Source organism: Diorhabda sublineata, chromosome 2 (assembly GCF_026230105.1).
Source record: "Diorhabda sublineata isolate icDioSubl1.1 chromosome 2, icDioSubl1.1, whole genome shotgun sequence".
Classification (NCBI taxonomy): Eukaryota; Metazoa; Arthropoda; class Insecta; order Coleoptera; family Chrysomelidae; genus Diorhabda; species Diorhabda sublineata.
In genome coordinates, this window is record NC_079475.1 from 24,596,935 (window position 1) to 24,616,995 (window position 20,061).

General features: G+C 30.8%; 1 protein-coding gene across 3 annotated transcripts in view; it reads left to right on the plus strand.

Moving 5' to 3' along the window:
- The window catches only part of LOC130452612 (semaphorin-2A), a 1,040,595-nt gene that overhangs the window by 990,624 nt on the left and 29,910 nt on the right, over positions 1-20,061 (plus strand). For all 3 annotated transcript variants that reach the window (XM_056791958.1, XM_056791957.1, XM_056791959.1), the window contains one exon: positions 10,483-10,590. In XM_056791958.1, coding sequence (XP_056647936.1) covers positions 10,483-10,590 — 108 coding nt within the window. The remainder of the gene's footprint in view (positions 1-10,482; positions 10,591-20,061) is intronic.

Below are 20,061 nucleotides of genomic sequence, written 5' to 3' on the forward strand. Positions count from 1 at the left end.
TTGCCCTTCTCGTTCACATGTTTTTGTTTAAAATTACATCCTTTTCTGTATATTTTTTATATTCAAATACTATATTTCCTACTTATTACTTATCGATCACATTATACTTCTCAAATAGACGCAACTGTATTTGATAAAATGTTACGAATTTCAATTAAAGTTTTATGCTGAACGAAATTAATTTGCAGAAAATGCGAGTTCAAAACTCTCTTGGTTTGTATTTGTAAGAAGAAGCACCTTGCAACATACCTCCTAATTAATTAATTTATATAGCCGTGAAACTTAGTCCCAAGAAAGATGAGATCTACCAATTTTGAGTACCATTGTTTATTTGTAAACAGAGTGAAAGAATCAAGTTGTATAGTTTTTTGTGGATTAGTGTTTCTGATCTCTCAATATTTCAACTGTTAATTGATTTAGTTCTTAAAATGCTGATTGCTAACTTAATTTATTCTCTACTATTATTGTATAACTATTATTTATGTTTTTCAATTTCATAAAGTAATTATTCATTGACCAGTGTTGAATATTTAACTGAATTAATAGTGATTGCTTTTGTTATTTTATTTCATCCGATATTCAACACTTAAAGCCAGACATCACACGTCACTTCTACATTTCACTATTTGAACAGATTCGAAATTAATTTTAAATATTTGATTGGAAATTGCATTGATTTTGATTAATAGATGCATCAGTAAAATCATTTGCAGGCCGAATGAATGATGAAATTCGATTTTAGTATCCTTATTATATTTATTTGGAATTACTGCATACTGTAATGTATTTCTTAAATACTTGATTATTACAAGTGCTATGTAATGGGGGTCAAAAGGGTTATAGTATGTTAATAAAATAACGTAACTAATATTTCGTTAGTAGTCTAATCAACATCTTCAAAAACATGGAAAATAGTGATAAAACTCCTAAAGCCCCATTTCAAACAATAACGTCCCGTTGGAATTAAACTTTTATTGTCATTTTTCAAAAATTTATGCAATTATTAACTTACAATATTTTTACAATATCCATTTGCATAAGAGATGGTATAAAAATTTAAATAATTTTTCTATAAAATTTTTTCTTCTTGGACACATTCTTATAATGTAGTTAAGAAGATTACGCGATAAAAGTTTAAAAAAGTTCATTATTTTGTTTATAATCATTTTTTAAAATTAAAAATTTATGAATTATTACAAATGTGATGTTTTAACAATTGCCAAGTTATTGCTGTTTTTACATTAAGTAATGGCATAAAACAACGCCACTTAAATTTTTTTACGCCATTTGTTTTTAATTTTTTTTACAAACAAATAGGCTAATTAACAAAAAAAAATTTTCTATGATGATAAAATTTTAATTCCTACGAAACGTTATTGTTTGAAATGTTTAGAAGACAGAGCACAATTATTAATATTATTAATAATGGAGATAACGTTCTGGGAGCTGGAACTTTATTATTGGAATATTTCTCGAGTTATAAGCAAAACAAATGCCTTTTTTCGTCTTCATTTTTCAATAACAATTGGAATTTTTGCGTGCTGTAACATCCTCAAATCACGTTTTTCTAATTGTCATTCTGAATCGAATGAGCTATCGCTCATATTTTTAGGAGCTTTATCACTTTTTTCACGTTTTTGAAGATGTTGACTTTAGGTCTTCCAAATAATTCAGGTCATCTGCTTAAGTGTAAGTAGTGCCTTATATCGTTATATAGGTTTTCAACTTTCCATATATATTCTATCAAATTATGAATACAAATGTCAAGACCTCCAATTAATAGTTCCAAAGCTACAATCCTTAGAAAGTCTAATTATTAATTTCTCACAAAAGTAGTATATTATTATCATTTTCTTTTATTTTCCCTTTTTTTTTTCTTTACGCTTCCGCAATTTGGCGATATAATTTTATATGAATTTTGTACTGAGATCCTTTTTAAAAAAATTTTACTCAAAATGGATGTAATTCTTGTTCCAAATATCTTGATTAAAGAAGCTCACTTCAGCCACAAATACATATTTTTTATGCTTGATATTGATCCTTGCACTTTTGGCATTCAATATATATCATACTGTACAACCAAGAGAACAGACTGGATTCAGAAATGGCTTCAATGGATCATATTTATTCTCAGAGAGGTTATCAGCCGAAAAAAATTCCCATTAGCTTTATCCTTCGTTAATTTCGAGAAGGCTTTCGACTAAATATACTTCAAAACCTTACAAATCAAGGTATTTAAAAACCATTTATTCAAAGAATCTTCGACTAGGTACGACTAGGTGAAGCTAGTTCCTCCAAAAGGCGGACATTAGAGGAAACCTTCCGGAAATTACACTTGACCAACGAAGACAGAGTAAACCACCCAAGTTTTGCTAACGATTTAATGATTATCAATAATCCTGAGGAATGAACGAAATGAACAACACTGGAAGTTATAGAAGAATATATATTTGTAAGTCAATCGAGAGACAGATCCGGAGTAAAATTAATCAAGGAAAAAGCGTTATACCAGTACATAGCAGCCCTGACATACGAATGCTTGATACGTACTGAAAATTGTTATCTTGTGTAAACTCCAAGTAATATAGAGTTCTGTAGAGTGAAGCATGGAATAAATCGCAAGAGAATCGAGTGGATAAGACAGATGACCCGAGTTAAGGATGTTATCCTGGCATTCGGATGCGAAACGTGTTATCGAAATAAAATTCTAGATAACACAAAGATCTATGAGGCGAAGCATACTGGTAATATATCGTGAGAAATTCTAGGACTATTCTAAGACAGAATACCCAGGTTACAAACTAGTCAGTAGTTACAACCTCTCCTTGCAATTGCGAGCCACTGGGGGTGTTAATATCGACAATAAGGTCGATTGACATCACGCTATTCAGAGGAGTTGTTTTTCAATATTTGTTGAGGCATTAGCCAGGAAAGTAGTTATTTTCTCCTTTAAAGAACGGCAGAATACATTTTTGGGAATAATTTTTTTTACACTAAATTGAATTAAGTTTTTTCTCGTCAAGAAAAAAAGAAAAAATCTTCACAATAAATATAGCATGCAATGAAGCTTTTGCTGTCAATTCAAATATTTTCGAGACGGTATCAAATTCAAATTTCATTTCAACCAACAACGAACCAACAATAAAAACAATAAAAATTTTTTTTTTCAAAATTTAGATTAATATCGTTCAAACACATGTGAACTGTACGTAAACATTCAGTTTATAGTTTCATTTACGAGTAGAGGCAAATATTAGTGTATATTAGTGAAAATTAATAAAAATCCATGCGATTTGATTTATGTAATGTTCAAAAATCCATCTGTATATGATGTTAATATTATTACATTATTATCTCATCATCTAGTTTTCAACAAATAACGAAAAATTTCACTTCTTCGCCACTGTTTAATTTTATAACAAAATAAAAGAACTGAAATCTGAAATAAGACATGACAAATACTCTTTTGATCGCTCGATTTGTACCATCAAGAAGTGAAATGTTGAGAAGAAGAGAGCCGTAATATTATCGTAAGTTTAATAGAAGCGGGATTTTTCCGATTACCAATAAAAGTAGTCCCAAGCGGTCAGAAGCGTATAACACGGCAATTTCCACTTGAATCGAACGATCAGAGCTTTTTCCAAGTCTAGATGGCCGATCCAGGAAGTGTTGGGAATAGACAAGGACGCGGATAAAAAGAATTTCTTCAAAAACAGGGGATTGCGTTTTTATATAGCGTTCAAAGTTGTTTTTAAATAATAAGTAATTTATCCTATTCTGTTCATTTGTTGTATTTGTATTGAACGTGTTCTATAATAGACTCGTCCACTTTTCGTTTTTTTTATGTTTTATTTGTAGTAGTCAATATTTTCTCAGAGCGGCATTAGTTTAAAATATCAATCGGAATGCACACAATTAGCTGTTGTAATAGGACATAACGAAAAATATAAATACACTGTTGCTTAATTATTCATTTTGGAAAATAAAGTTTATAACTTTATATTTTTAACTATGACCGTTTTCTAATCACTGCCTACTTGTACCAACGCCTCTTTTCTCTTTTGCCCAACTTTGAATAAACAGATTTAATTTATACTTTGTACAATTGTTAAATGACGACAATGCAATAAGATAGAGCTAGTGGACGAAACACGTAAGCGTGCAGTCTCAGACTTACAAAATCGAAATGCAACCATCAAAACGTCTGTACATATTAAAGTGCTTAAAATAGCAAATTAAAGTAAAAAGCAAGATATAAGATACAGTTTAAAAATATTGATAAACACGCTTTTGGAGTTAGTTATACTAAAAAGTAAAATGTGAATTATATTTCAAAAAAAAAATTAAAAAAACTAAAAAACACGCTTTTAGCAATGATCAAAGTAAACAGTAATAAATAATTCTTGGCTTAAGAATAAAATTACTGATGGGAAAATTGATGTAACTATTATAAAAGCGTGAGATGCTTTCTATAACATTTTTTGTTTAATTTTGTGTTTCGGAATGAATTTAGTAAAAACTTGAAACTAGTGACATCAAAACCTAAATTTCAATATGTTAAATAAATACTTATATACTGATGTGAAGTGTTCTTATAATTATTTTGTTCCATTGCCAAGAATCACGTTTTAATTTGATTATTGCTTAAAGCTTGCTTTCTACTATTTTGAAACTATAATTTATTATAACCAATTCAAAGATCTAGAATAAAACCATTCTAGAATATTTGTTGATTGTTACACTTCATCGTCCTTAGAATAATTCTTCCTTGAATAAATATATACTAGAGGGAGGACTTCGAATATCTCCATCTCAAAACCGTTGCCTCCAGTACAGCTTCCGACACCAAACGCTCACAATAAATACTCATTTCGAACTCCAGCAATCCGACATTTAACTTCCTCGATCTTCTATTTAAACGCTAGAAGACTGCACCAGCATTTTTTGTGTTACTAGTTTTAGGGTGACAAAGTGAGACCTTGTAGATCATGACTTAGTTGTAGTTAGTTCGAAATCGAAAAATAAATAATGGAATATATCGGTTTACTTCCTGAAGAATATACTGATTCATATTGGTCTCAAATAAAGTGCAGAATTATAAATTGTGGTGCGTAAGTGTCTTCATCATGTTGGTTGCCGCGGGAGGTTGAATCTAATTGATGTAGTCAGCAAGTCTCCAGCTGGAAACTCTTTCTCGCAAAGTGGTACAGGCTTTGGTTGCTGTATTTACAGAGCGCTGCTAAATTATTACGGAACAAACTCATTATTTCGCAATTTGATTTTTAGACATATATTGAAATTTCTGATACCAATTTTTTAAATATGTTTGAGAATTTGCTGCTACTGTTCAATATTGTAGTTGACTAACCTAGTAATTGCTGATAATGGACGGCATTACTCAAAATCAACTAAAATATAACATACAACAACAATTTTAACTAAAAAGATGAAAATATCTGTTCTCAACAGTATGGTGCATCTCCGCATTATGCGTGTGAAAGAGTGTTTAAATCGGTGTTTTCCTCGGAAGTGAATTCATAAACTAAGATCATAAGAATTTCCTCAAGATCATCAGATCTTACACTTTGTACATTTTTCATTTCAAAATCAGATAAACCGCAAAATCTACAAGAGCTGCAAGACTGATTTAGGTACAAAATTTAATATTGCAGTTTACAAACTGCAAATTAACTATACTTAAATGAACTAAGCTCGAGCAAAATTCCTCAAAATGATATAAATAAATAAATAAACAGCAAAAATCAATCAATTAAAATAAATGAAGATTGGCTATACTAGAGATAAGATAAGGAAAATTATGTGAAAGTTTGGTAGTCGCAGTTTTTAATTAGTGGTTGGTTATTGGTCTAGTAGTTGATGTATCTCAGTCGTAATCTATGTAGGTTGGAAATATCACCCCAAATTCAACGTTTAAAGATTGTGAAAGAAAAAAGAATGTCAAGAATTAATTCTGCTACTTAAACAGAAATGGAGAATTGACAATTTAATTCTTCCTAAATATTGTTAGCGACTATTTGACGCAAAATTAATAACTGCGTCACATTAATAGATTAAATAGAAAAATTATAAGACGAAAAATGCAACAGATCGATTGGCATGTGACAATGTGATTGATAAATTCATGAAAAACTAAGGAAGAAATTGGAATCAGACAGATATCAACGCTAATATCTCCGAATACAACTATCTAAGTACCTGGTAAAAAATAGATTTTGTGATTTGAAAATAAATCGAGTTTTCATTTGTAAATATTCCTGATTTGCTTCTAAACTATTTAACTGTACGTGAAATGTTGAAAAAACCTATAAATATAACCGAGTTACACCATAAATAACTCCAAACTAAAATTCATGTTTATCAAACTCATTGTAATTGAAATTTCGATGACCAAGCGAACAACAAACAGGGAATAAAAAATTCATTGTTATTTATTATACATGAAAATGTTATAGTGTGTTCAAAGTATTAGTAAAACAATCGAACTGTTCAAATTATGATAATATTCATTTATATTATTAACATGAAACCTAATGAATTTGGATTGAGCGTTACAAGACCTGCATTCAAAAATGTTTCACCATACAATTAAAAGAGTGAAACAACTAAATGATTTATGAAAACAAAAAAAGTTCAATATCATTGGCAATATTCTGAACGAAGAGATATGATACTTATTATCATGGTTGAGACAATAAGTTAATGATAATAATCATTGAATTGGAGTCACAAGCGCATAGAAGGACCAAAGGTAAACCGGAAACGAAACATTTGTTTAGCTCACATATAACAACAAATAACTTAATATCTTGTTAATGAGATGATATCCTCTGACCAGAAATATAGAAATTTTCAGATACCTCGGGACACAAGCGATTAATATAATCAAGGATTATAAATAGAAAATTTTTAGAAACAATAAAATCTATAAAGTTGATCCACGATTTCTTTGTATTTTTTTCCAAATTTGTTTAGTAAAAAAAGATGCAATTCATCACATGTCCCTCCATTGTGCAACATGGTGAAATTTGAGGAGTTCAAGACTGGAAGGCAAAGATAAATTATAGTAAAAAATGAAAAAAAAAATTATTACCATGCTATGGGCCTGAATGGCCTTTCTATCATCTCATTTCCTAGTGTAGAGTAGAAAATAAAGAATGTATTGTTAAAATATCGTGTGATATTGCCCTTTTAGGAACTAGAAGAAAGCCTAATAAGAGCATTCATCTGAACTTTATCAATTCAGCAATCTGAATGTCCTGGACATTCATTTAAACTTTCCAGATATCTTTTGATAAAACCTTGTTGATGTGAGAAATTCTTGAACGAATAATAACGACTTCATGTGTTAGCCTGAGGAGGACTATTTCGCCATTCAAGGGTGAAGTTTCGATTGTTCTATATTATAGCAAATTGTCGGTGCCAATATCATATTTTGATAAAGACTTAAAGAAAAGTCGAAACGTTAAAATTTATCTTTCTTTCAAAATCTATTAAAACAACTAATTTTAAAAAAGAAGAGACTTAAAATCAAGAATATTTAGATGCATTAATATATCAGAAGGTCTAAGAAATAAGAAATTGAAGAAATTTATATATTTTTTTATAACTCCACCCATTTTGAAATAGGTGTTAGTTACAAAAGAACATTGTTATGAACAAGTTCGCAAAATGATTCCCTATGCCGACCCTGTACAGAATGTTAAAAATTTGGCGAAATTGCGTGGCGCTTTTCGGGCAGCGTCCTTCATATTTTTTATAAACGGCGGAATTCGCTATTTATTTCTTGCGCTTCTTTTTGTTCTAGAACTTTGTAGAATTTTATTTAGGTATATAAATGATTTGTATAAACGCAGTCAGTTTAGCTTTAAATATATAGTATTCGTAGAAATTATATATATTTATAAGTAAATTATTATAAGCTGAGTGTATTGCATAGTGTTTAAATAAATTAAGAACGTAAGAGACAGTGTTTATTAATTCACCCCACGAATAGAAAGAGTGTAAATAAATACGAAAAACGTTACAATATCAATTTTGACGATATTATAAGCCTGAATTTGTTACAAAAACCGACCAATACCAAAGTGGTTCGTAAAACTAGCCAAGCCTGAACTAAAATTTTTAATTTGGTATGCTAACGAAAATGGTAATGAAAACTTACTATTCTAATGACAAATTAGTAACAAGAGACTTGCAACCAGACAAAGAACTGTAAACACTAAGCATCATCAGTCCACAGCAAGAAAAGAAAACACAATAGATCCTTTGGAACGCAGTTTATATGATACCCTGAACTATAAATACATACATTTATGGTAACTGTTTATATAAAAGTTTCTAAATCAGTAAAATGAAATCAAATCAGAGCGTGGCATTTCTTTGCCACAAATATCATATTTTACTATTTGAGAGGTAACCATGAAAAGTCAAAGAAGAAATTTTTCGAAGAATAATGGGAGTAATAAAATAATCAATTACTTTTTAAAAATTTTTAAGCTATTAATGACTTCAATGACTTTTGAGCTCAAATATAACCAACTAGAACTCAAGTTATTAAAACCAATATTTTCCATTAGAATAATGTATATGGTCGGAAACTTCAAATGTGTATTTTATAGTATACATTATTTATATTATTTAATAAATAAACTTAGATAGGTAAAATAAACTTTTCAATAGCCAATACACGAGAACAACAATATTTAATTTATGATAACAATAGAAACACAAAATTCTGAATATCAATAAATGAATGTCAAATATATACATCAAATCGATAATATATTTTAGCATATCAAAGTGGGTATTAGGGTATTTCAAACACGTTCGGATAGAATAAAGCGGGTGTTTTAAATATCAGTTATTTACGAATAATTTACGCTATTTTTCAATTGACACCTACATTCTGAAATCATAAATACTGATATTAATATTACAAAAAATTGAAATAATGTAAAATAGTTTCAATAGTGATATGACATGAGGATACTTACCGGAAAGTGAGAACGGAATAGACACAAATTTATCAACTGTATGGAAGAGCAAAGATAACAGATACAGATGAACTAGTTATACTTTTAGAGCAGTACAAGTATCCTTAAGAAATCGCAAATGGACGATATAAATTTATTTACAAAAGTGCGTATATTTATGGGATTAATTACCATGAATCACATAATCGAGATGGCACGTGTATATAAAAAGACGATTTTCATTTATGCGCAGATATAACTTATTTATTTTTTAAACTTGGTAAACATTTATAATAGCTTTGGTTCTTGTAGAAGATACGAATTGTGCAATTCTCGCTATCATGGTGGTGGTTGTCTCAACTAAATTTTTCGTTTTTGGCGGTTAAATTGGAGAATTGCAGTAGTTGGGTAATTAGCCTGATTTTTATGTAGGCAAAAAATAATAACAACAATTTTCATTTCGACATCACATGAAATGGATTTCGGTAAGTAGAAAATCCTCTCCGCATCCTACTTCGAAAATGCGTTAGCTCGAATTGCAACTTGAACATAATTTATCTCAGGTAGGTATTTTGAGAATTAATGGTCCCCAAGCTACTAAATATCTACTTCTCTGGTAATATAAGATCCGGAAACTCTAGGAACTATTTCTAACTCCATATAAGGAGTTAGTCTCCAGGGGAATCGATGGCCAGTGTAGTATTTTCGCGGTCGGAGGTTAACGGTCATTCTGGTTCGACACCCACCAAGTATTTTTCAATTCTTTTTTCTAGCATTTTTTTTTCATGTTTTTTTTTTTCGTTAACGAGTTGAGCAGAATTTTGGTCGACTCAGACTTTACCGACAATAAAGAGAAATTTAACGATGATAATGAGTATTCGTAGATTTAGCTCCATAAATCTTTATCACTAGCTCTCCTTTATTAAAACATGGCAGACTATTTAGTTGAATATTGTTGTCAGTAATCTAGTTGAGGTCAGTTATAGTGTATCATCTACACATCATGACACATGTAAACGGAAAAATTAACTTAGATTGCTATTAAAGATATCCATACATTCATTTGAAGTTTTAATACCAGCGAGCTTTCGATCAGCACTAACCAATTGTGCCATGCACCTATATAAATAATGCATACACGTTCGTTAGAAATATTCATTTCATTAGCAATCTCACTTTGATTGCTAAGTACAAGTACACGAGTTTTATTAACCATATCTGGAATAATTACACAAAATGAATAAGGCAGAAAAAATTTACAAATCATTGCACGAAACGGAGCATATTTACATAACTTTTTCTTGCTTTATTCACTTGTTTCTTCACATAAAATAGAATTTTGACAGATGACATCAAAAACATGGCATTAACCTACAATATAATCACCGTAACAAAACTGTCGTCAACTTATGAAAGGTCAAACTTCCTTTATAATTTATAATTACAGAGTTATGGATAAGTTTGAACTAATGATTTTTATTTGTTTCAGCATTTTGATTGTCGAAATCACATAAGAGTTATACAATCAATGGGAGATGGAAGTAGGCTGTACGTTTGTGGAACTAATGCTCATAATCCCAAAGATTGGGTTATCAATGTAAGTTACAAAAAAGTTACTAAGCAGGAATTTCATTTTGTCACTAAATGTCACATAAAAATTGAATTAATTGCTTCTATTTGTATAACCACTACCATTAACATCTAGTTTAACAAACAATAAATGAAATTAGTAATCTACATTATCCGTGCATAAAAACATTCAAATTTTAACACTAGTCGGGGAAGGAACTGAATTATCTACAACATTTTAATATGATTTGAAATATTCGTTGTGTTCTGTTTCATACATCACAGTTATGTTTTCATATTTTACAACGTGATTTGTAGTATTCTTTCGCGCTATTGAACTCAATTTATTGCAGTACACATTAAACGCTCCACATCGGCTGTTTGAATGTTACGTTATTTCCATCACTAATTTCATTTTTACTTTTACTAGACTTAGTTAACTTTTCAGACATTATGTGTATAAAGTTGATAAACAACCTCATATTCATAGTAAAATAGTTTAGTTAGTAGGATCAGGAACCATCGAGCTCTGATAGGCCCCTCATGCCCTATTCAAAACTAATAAAGGCTGATGCTCTTTGAACAGCTTATCAGGCACCTTAGTTTGCTGTTAGACTTTCCCATGTATTTCGCGCGTGTGGGTGTTGATCACACACTGATGACGTATCTATACTTTTTCCTTCCCCCAAGCACCAACGACATTCCGTATCGTCCGCGGTGCCTATAAGAGAATGGTCCCAAAAGTCTCTGACGCAACAAATTGCCAAAAACTCTATGTTAACATCTTAACGACCCATGTTTTTTCCATTTTGAGCAAACGTGGCACCCATCCTTTGCATAGCTCTTTCAAGTCCAAATTTTCGGTAAATATGCGATGTACCGCACTTTTTCAAATACCTACTATATCTGCTAGCTGGTGCACTTTTAGTCGACGATCATTGAGTACCCCTTTGTCGATTTTTCGACATTTCTGGAGTCATCATTTGGTCGATCAATGCGATGCTGGTCTTTGGAGGTCGTACGGCCTCGTTTAAACTCTGCTACTCTGATACCCAATATTTTACTGTTGATTATGTACTTTCTAATGCAGTGGTATTTTCCAAGCAACTACCGCTATCTCTAGGTCAGGCCAAGTACTTCTGGGAACATCCTCGTAGCATGGAAGTGGAGTCTTAGACGACCGTGTCTGGTTAGAACGCCAGTGTCTAGTCGCATTTTGCGCTTGTCATATCAAAGGCATATAACGAATTATGAATGTCTAAAATGATATAACTTCTTATTCTATCATTAGAAACCTTCATATAACTAGAACCAAAAAAAACATTTTGTAACTTATTGATGGAATACCAAATGATACATTGTTTATTATATAAAAAGGGAATTATTTGGAGAAGCGAGTCACAAGACAAAAATAAAAATCCTGAGCTACAGCTTCACAAATCGAGTATGTTGGACTGAAAAAAACTCTAGAAATTCTGAGCACTTTTTTTACCAAAACAGTTCAACAACGCCTTTAGGTATAAGAAACTAATCAAAACATATTTAATAGCTTTCTCTGAAATGTCAAATAACTTATACGACAAGAAATCTAGTACCTTTCCAGACATATATTACATCAACTTTATCTCATTAACCAACTCCTTGTTGCAAAATTACTTGAGGGTTATTAAAAGAGATAAGATATGCAGTAATATTGCATAAGAAAACTTTATTAAATTCTAAACAGCCAGCTCCAAATAGAGTCATTAAATACAGACAAGATGTAACCTCAGTCAGTAAATAAGACAAGACGTACTGGAGAGTAATAGAGAAAACTAATATCATATTCATCCGAAGACAGTGGCATAACTGATGAATATTCACTTGGATTAAATATTAATAGTCTGAATTATTATATTCAGCAAACCGAGATTGGTTTAATTTAACCTAACGAGTTCGGTTTTATTTACAAAATGGAAATAATCAACTAAAAATCCACATAAACTATGAAATTGGAACATTGTTTATGTTTTAATACGAGGAGTGATAAAAAAAATGATGAAGTCGACTGAAACAATAATTATTAACAGCATTTAATTTCGCAAACTACTGGAAGAGCTAAGTGCAAAATTAGACGATCGTCGTTTTAAAGATGGTATTCGAAGAGAAATGTAGAAATTTGATTTATAGTATAATGCATATTTAGATTAAATTAGCGCTACAGGCCTCTCAGCTTTTATCATTTCTATCTCGGCTATTTGTTCTCAGTTTGTTCTATTCGTGGTACTACTCTTGAAATTTTTTCCACCAATTTTGTACGCTTATCGAACAGGACCTTTCTAGTTTCTCTATGGTCTGATATTGTTTTATGTAACCTAGCAATCTAGCTCTTTGTGGTCGGTTTCTTCGTATTATTTCTGTGTTCCGCAGAGTGTTGTTCTTAAGGTATTATTTACCTAATATATACAAAGAGAATTTCCTTTGTTCCACCTCTGTCACGTTTATCACGCATATGTTTTTTAAGATCTAGAAACAGTTGGTAATGCCTGGGGGCTAAATCTGAGGAATATGGTGGGTTCCCAACTAATTCTAAGCTTGACTGAGTCATTGTGTCTATTGCAACCTCCTCATATTGTATTTTGGTTTCTATATCATTGTGATTGTTCTGTTACCCATACATTGTTACTATTCTTCCAAGAAGTTTTTGAGGTTCAGTTCGCCACTGAGTACATTATGGTATAAAATATTGTTTGGACAGAACTTTTCCGACTTCCAAGCTGATAAAAAATCTACAATTCTAGAAATTTCATTGGTGTACTAGGAAAAATCAGAATATACCAACATGCTCATTGCGAAATACGGCTTACACTGATTTTCCTTCTTTCAAGGTTTGCTTTATTAATTGAAAACATGCGTATTTAGACGAAAACCCTTGTATTCTAGGTAAATGCCAGGCTTATATCCTAATAATTATGTGTACCCCGTAATAATTTATTCAACACACTATCCAAATATTATCATCAGAAAAGCCGCTACTGATTTCTAAACCAGCAGACTGATTCATACCTGAAAAGTGAGTTTGTTTAGACGGAATTTAATATTTATTTATGGATACTTGAAATTTCTGGTTCGTTGAAGTGTATAAATTAATAATACGTCTATTATTGATTGGTAGTACGTTACCAATATCTGGGGTAAAGTCACTTAACTTGCTAACATTGGAGCGGTAAGGATACAATTTACGAAGTATAAATTGCATGATTGGTAATAAGTTGATCAAGTCGATCATATCATTATGTGCATGGTTCGGAATCGATCTTTCAATGTTAAGATTTGATGGAACAGTTTGGAACAGCAATTTCAAATTTACGTTTTACAGACAGAGTGCAACTGCAAAGTTAATTTATTAATAATAATTCTAACTTCTTATAGAACAGATCACTTTTGCCAAAAAATGAACTCTATTCTTAATCAGGAGAATACGAGGGTTGCTACTTAAATTTTGAGATATGGCAACAATGATGTGGATATGTCGAATCTGACACTGCCGTTATAAAGTTTGACATTTTTAATAGTGAACATGTGATGATTATTTATGATTTTAGACGTGGATTAAACAGCAGTGTGCAGATCAACTCGCTTCGTCTGTTGGTCATTAAGCACCATTTTAAGCCACCCTTTTTCGCTGGTTTTCCGAATTCAATAGTGATCTCAATTTACTACAGGTCATCCAAAATCGGCTGTTGTGCCAGTAAACGTCGATGCTGTGCGTGAAAAGGTTTGTTCGCGTTGGTTACCACATAATTTCACAATCGCTCAAAAAAAAGTTCGTGTAGATTGGTGGTGCTTCAAAAGACCTCTACAAGGTAGTGAAGAATCATAGATCTATGCATATGTACCCGAAACTAAACAACAATTGACTGTATGGATCTTTCAAGACGAGCCAAATCCAACAAAAGTTGTTCGCGTACGAAGGAAGCACTTCGATGCAAATGGTCGCCTTTCCTTAAAAACTGGCCAAGTCGCCACCATTTCATTAGAGCGGTCAATTTTGAATGGTATATCACCATTTGCTTACCAGAAGCGTTCGAAAAAAATCGCAGAAGATGATTTATTCTCCACCACGACAATGCGAGCTCTCACATATCAGTTCAAACAACAACGTTTTTGAACAGTCGAAACATCCAATTTAAAAACTTTGTTATAATGATTCTACTGATTTGTACTTGTAGATGTCATGAACTCACAATACGGTTCTACCGGATCTGTCTAGTTTTTGCACATTAAGTATAAATTCGGTCACAAAAAATGTAATTAAAAATAGAGCCTCTTACGTTGGTAATACGTTGATTGGAATAATAAAATGAGACGTTATGATTCCATATTAAAAATAATCAATATTGTCGATATTGAATTACAGAATCTCAATGGTATTTCCAAGGAAATCGAAAACACTACGTAAATATTTTAATATGAAATAAAAGTTAGTGCAGCATGCAAGAAGGAAGTGAAGTCGTAAAGTAAAAAAGTCAAATGCAAAATCGATACAGGAATTTTATGCGAAACCATCATCGGTAACTCAAACATAAATTTTTAATACTCCCTTCATCTTCAAGAGAGCTTCTAGTCTCGGTGCATTCAAAAAACAATAGCTCCAACCGTGTATTTTATCTTCGCTACACACATGCTGCGATGTAATTTTTATGAATTATTCTTTGATAAAACTACCGAAAACATGATTTCTTGAAGTTTATGATAAGAATTATTAGCTAGTTAATAACAAAACACATCACCCAATCTCTGAAGGATTATAATTGAACAAATCACAAAAAAATGAGTAGAATATGATAAAACTACTATCTTATGTCGAAAAAATCACAGAAATCACAGAAAACCTGATACAATAGCAAGAATAGCACTATGAGCTAGATAAATAAACAAAAATATAAAAATTACTGATAAATGTATTGAAAAAAGTCACAAGACGACTATAGAAATGTAGTAGATTCAAGATTATGTTAATTCCTCAATATACAGTCTTTTTTTCCAGTAACTCTTATTACAATTTCTAAAGCTTGAGATGTTGATTGTTTGAAAAACGCATGATTTGCAACAATACCACTTGAATTTATCCCACCAATAAAAGCAAATGTAGATTTAAAAATTTACTAGTCTAGCAAATTCTTATATTCTCTGGAATATCTTATATTGTTTCTTTTTCAAACTCTTTTAAAGATTGATTGAGACTATAAATAGCTTACTGACGGCATGAAAGATGGTAGGAAGGACTCGACTAAAGTCCCATATTTGTATATTCATGCTTATCAGTTGCAGTGAGAATTTCATCTGTAATTTTGTAAAAAGATAGAACTACAAGAAAATCCTTCTCGAATGTTAATAAGGAAGAAGTTATTATTAGTACAGGATCCCATCGCTCGATCCTGCAGGTATCTGTTTTTTTGATGATATTAATTTTAAAGGAATCTTGAGGATGTATGGAATGGAATAAGGATAGGTTGTCTTATAAAAATTAGCTGCAATTACCTGTAATTAATTTAATGTCACTAATATACTAATATGACTTGCAGCTATATGTTTTTTCAGTCAATCTTACAGCATTTGAAAGAAAATGATGTCACAAATCAAAATCAAAATGATTGCCAACTCACAGTCGGCCGCAGAATTAGAGTTGCCAGGTGTAAAAATCCTCAAGATTCCTTTAAAATTAGTTTCATCAAAAAAATAGATACCTAGTTTTGAGAATTATCCAACAATATTTCTTGATTTCATTGAACGTTGGCATCAATGTTATATAAAAAATTTTGAATAATAATTTGATAATTCGGCACAAATAAAGGTACGCAAATGAAGAGGTTTCTCAGAAAAGAGGCTGTCTTAAAAAATCTTTAAAAATATTAAATTTATTAACACAAATGAATCGGACCTCCTTTGTACTGTTCTGGAAATGAAGACATGCTGACCAGACATATTGTCAATACTAGTACAAGTGAGGAAGAGTCGAAGTTTTATATGATTTTTAGACCTCATGGAAACTTTTGAGAGATTACTACGATCTGAAAATGTTGAAAAACGCTATAAGAACAATTAGAGATCTAAACACAGAAGACTAAATCGCTCACAATATCTAAGAAACCTAAACGTTGTGAATTGACTGTATACAATCAGACAGTGGATTAAGTCATGAGTTTCAAGTTCCTCGGCATCCACATTACCGATAGCAGAAGCCTAACAGGAGAAGTCAAGGATTAAGTGACAGAGACAACTATAAAATTGGGCTTTTTATGGAAGAATTCATATGTCAACTAAAAATAAATCTGTGTGAGAATTATCATGATATTTGCTGAAGATTACAAATTAATGCTAATGGAAATTAGGTCCATACTTCACGGATCTACTTGAAGGACATCTACATAAGAAAATTTGCGAAAGGCCTGATGTGGTCTTATGAGTGCGAGGTAGAAAAGGGTGAAGAGTGATGTGAAGATAATGGCAATTTTCAAAGAATTTTCACCAACCAAAAGAGGACTTCCAAGTAGATCATCGAAGAGATGATACGTAAGCAAGTCTTAACATCCCATAAATAACGCCGTCATAGCTTCTAAGTGAGAATACGAATATTGTATCTCAAATATCCATTTCTATTCAAAGAATACTTCTCAATAATAATTTTCAAATTCCTTCCACTTCTTTAGGCAACATATTCTTATAAGAATAATTAATTCAAATTCCTTCTTGTATTATATACTGCGAATACGCCTTCACTATGAGGTTATAGAAAATAACTGGTATTTTACAATGTAGGTGCCCCGACCGTTTTCGTATTACCGTCTTTCTCTTTCTTACTTTCCCATCCACTAGCGTTTCCCATCACATTAGTTTCAGTTCATGTTTCACTTTATTAATTCCGCCATTCTCGTTTGCCATTATTGGGTTCATAACGCTTGACTCTTAGTACAGGACCGGTTACACCAATTTATTCACAACGGGCTTGTGTTATACTCCTCGATTATAAATTAATAGGATACTGTCGTGTTTACTAAGAAGTGTGTTTATATTGCTTACCAAAATAGTGTGTCTGCGAAGAGATTCACGATACATGTAATATTAATATTAAGATATAATACTACGAACCGAAGTTTGTATGAAAACTATCGACATGAAAAAATGATAAAAACAGAATACAAGGAATATTGAAATCTCATCTGGCATCAGACGTCAAAAGATTAACAGCCTCTGCTTTGAAATAATCGGAAGTTCAATTAGTGTTTAAGAATTCTGATCTATATAGAAGACCTTCAGTTATTTTGCAACATCCCCTGAGTTTAACAAACATATCGTCAGAAAAACATGTTGCGATCAACAATATACAATACATATAATCAAGTGGATACATTATCGGACCACTTACAAGTTTTTACAAAAAACAAAAATTTGAGTACTTACAGAAAGTGAGATTTTCATCCAATGCCGTAAAAACTCATACTAAAAATGAAAACTGGAGAGGTAAAAATATTGCTAACGGTAAAGAGAGCCAGTTCACGATAGATTAATACGCAGTTTTTTAAGAGAATTAGAAAATTTGGATAATAGCAATCAGATAGGTAAGAACCAGTTGTTGTCAATGGAGGAGAATTGACCAATAATCAAGACTCATATAGAGTACAAAGATACGAGGTCTTCCATCTCGTGTATAATATGTTAGCACCACTATTTATTCATTCATATTAACTGTTAATTCTGTTAACTCGGCAGAAATAATCGTTATGAGTAATATTTCCAAGATCGGCTTTTATCGAATTGATAATTAAAAAAAGTTTTCAACTTTCATGCAATGGAATATTATCGTTACATGTGTCAGTTTAGTGTTTAATAAACTATGCAAAAAAATTATATAATATATAGTAATATTAGCCATGCTAGCTTATTACTTGAAAGGTTTTTTACAGAATGACTAGGATTTTATATTATTATCAGGTGTAAGGCCTCAAATTCTAATTAGCTATATCAAACATTAAAATAAAATGCAACCGATATGATTAAGTAAATCAAAATTTTAACCCACAATGGCTAGTTAGTCTCTGTTTTTTGTATCTGATCTCTCACCGTGATGATTTCCATTTGGAAAATTTCAATGCAGCCATAGTCATATTTAGCGAATTTATATCTTTCACTCGTTTGGAATTTGAAAGATTTCCCCTCCTTATCGTTTCGAATAGATATAATAATACGGAATCCTCGAGTTACATTAGGGAATTAAAGTTACTGCTTTCCACTGCGAAGGGATCTATAAGTAGAAGTTTTTGCGAATGTATTTCGTAAGCTAACGCACAATCATAAATAGGATTAATTTTTTTGTTTGCTTCTTTTGAAACAGACTCATTCATTTTAGGAGGTCTTTATAAGAATCCTATAATAAGACTTTCATTTCATTATATACTTTTTTCTAATTTTTTTTAACTCTCAGAGTAACTGAAATCTGCCTTATAAGCAATATGGGTTTAATATGAATGGATGGATGGATGAGTGTGGGTGTGAGTTAATTAATCCAGCGAGTAACCTCTATTAAATCTTAATCTAAGTCTTATTCCACAGTTTTTATTTGTTTTTTATGTATCTAGTATTATCATCTAGAAAATTTCGGATTATTTTACAAATTAAAACGCCAAAGATCATATTTGATAAACATTTGTCAGCATTTATTTTAATATAAAAATAGCAATTGCTGTAAATATATTTCAATGAATTTTAGTTATTTTACTTCTGAGATTATCCATCGATCATCAGAATCCCAGGAAATTGTAGTAGAAGTAGAAGTAGAAAACGAAATCTTTCCAACCAATAAACAAATTTAAAATGGAAAGTCAATAATTTTGACAAAATTAGATTTTGAATCGAAAGTTTTGAAAATAGATTTTGAAATAAAAAAAATTGCAAAAAACCAACTAATCCAAGAGATACAGAATCCTCAAAGCCGCAAGCCAATTATATTATTTTCAGTAATAATAATAATTTGTATAATTATTTTAATGTTTTGGTTAATTCGAAAATTTATAAGAAGATTTTCAAGAAAACAGAAGATTGAACAAAAGAAGAATTTGAAATTAAAGAAAGAGGACAGGGCCTGAAAAATAACTTACTTTCATTATTAAGGATAGAGAAGTTACATCTAGAAAATTCCAGAATATTTTAAAAATTTGAACGCCAAAGATCATATTTCATAAACATTTGTTAGAATTTATTTCAATATAAAAATAGGAAATATTGTAAACATATTTTATTTTAGTTGATTTAATTGTGAGATTAATTAAGTTCATTCAGTATTTGTAAAATTAAAAATTGTATTTATTGTTGTGAATAAATTTTTTAAAAATAGTTTTTCGTGAGGAAAATAGTTAATTTATTATTATTTATTTATACTCGTATTTTTTAGTTATAAGTCAGGTTTCATATTGAAATATTTTAATTGTTATTCTTATAAACATACATATATTTGAAATTA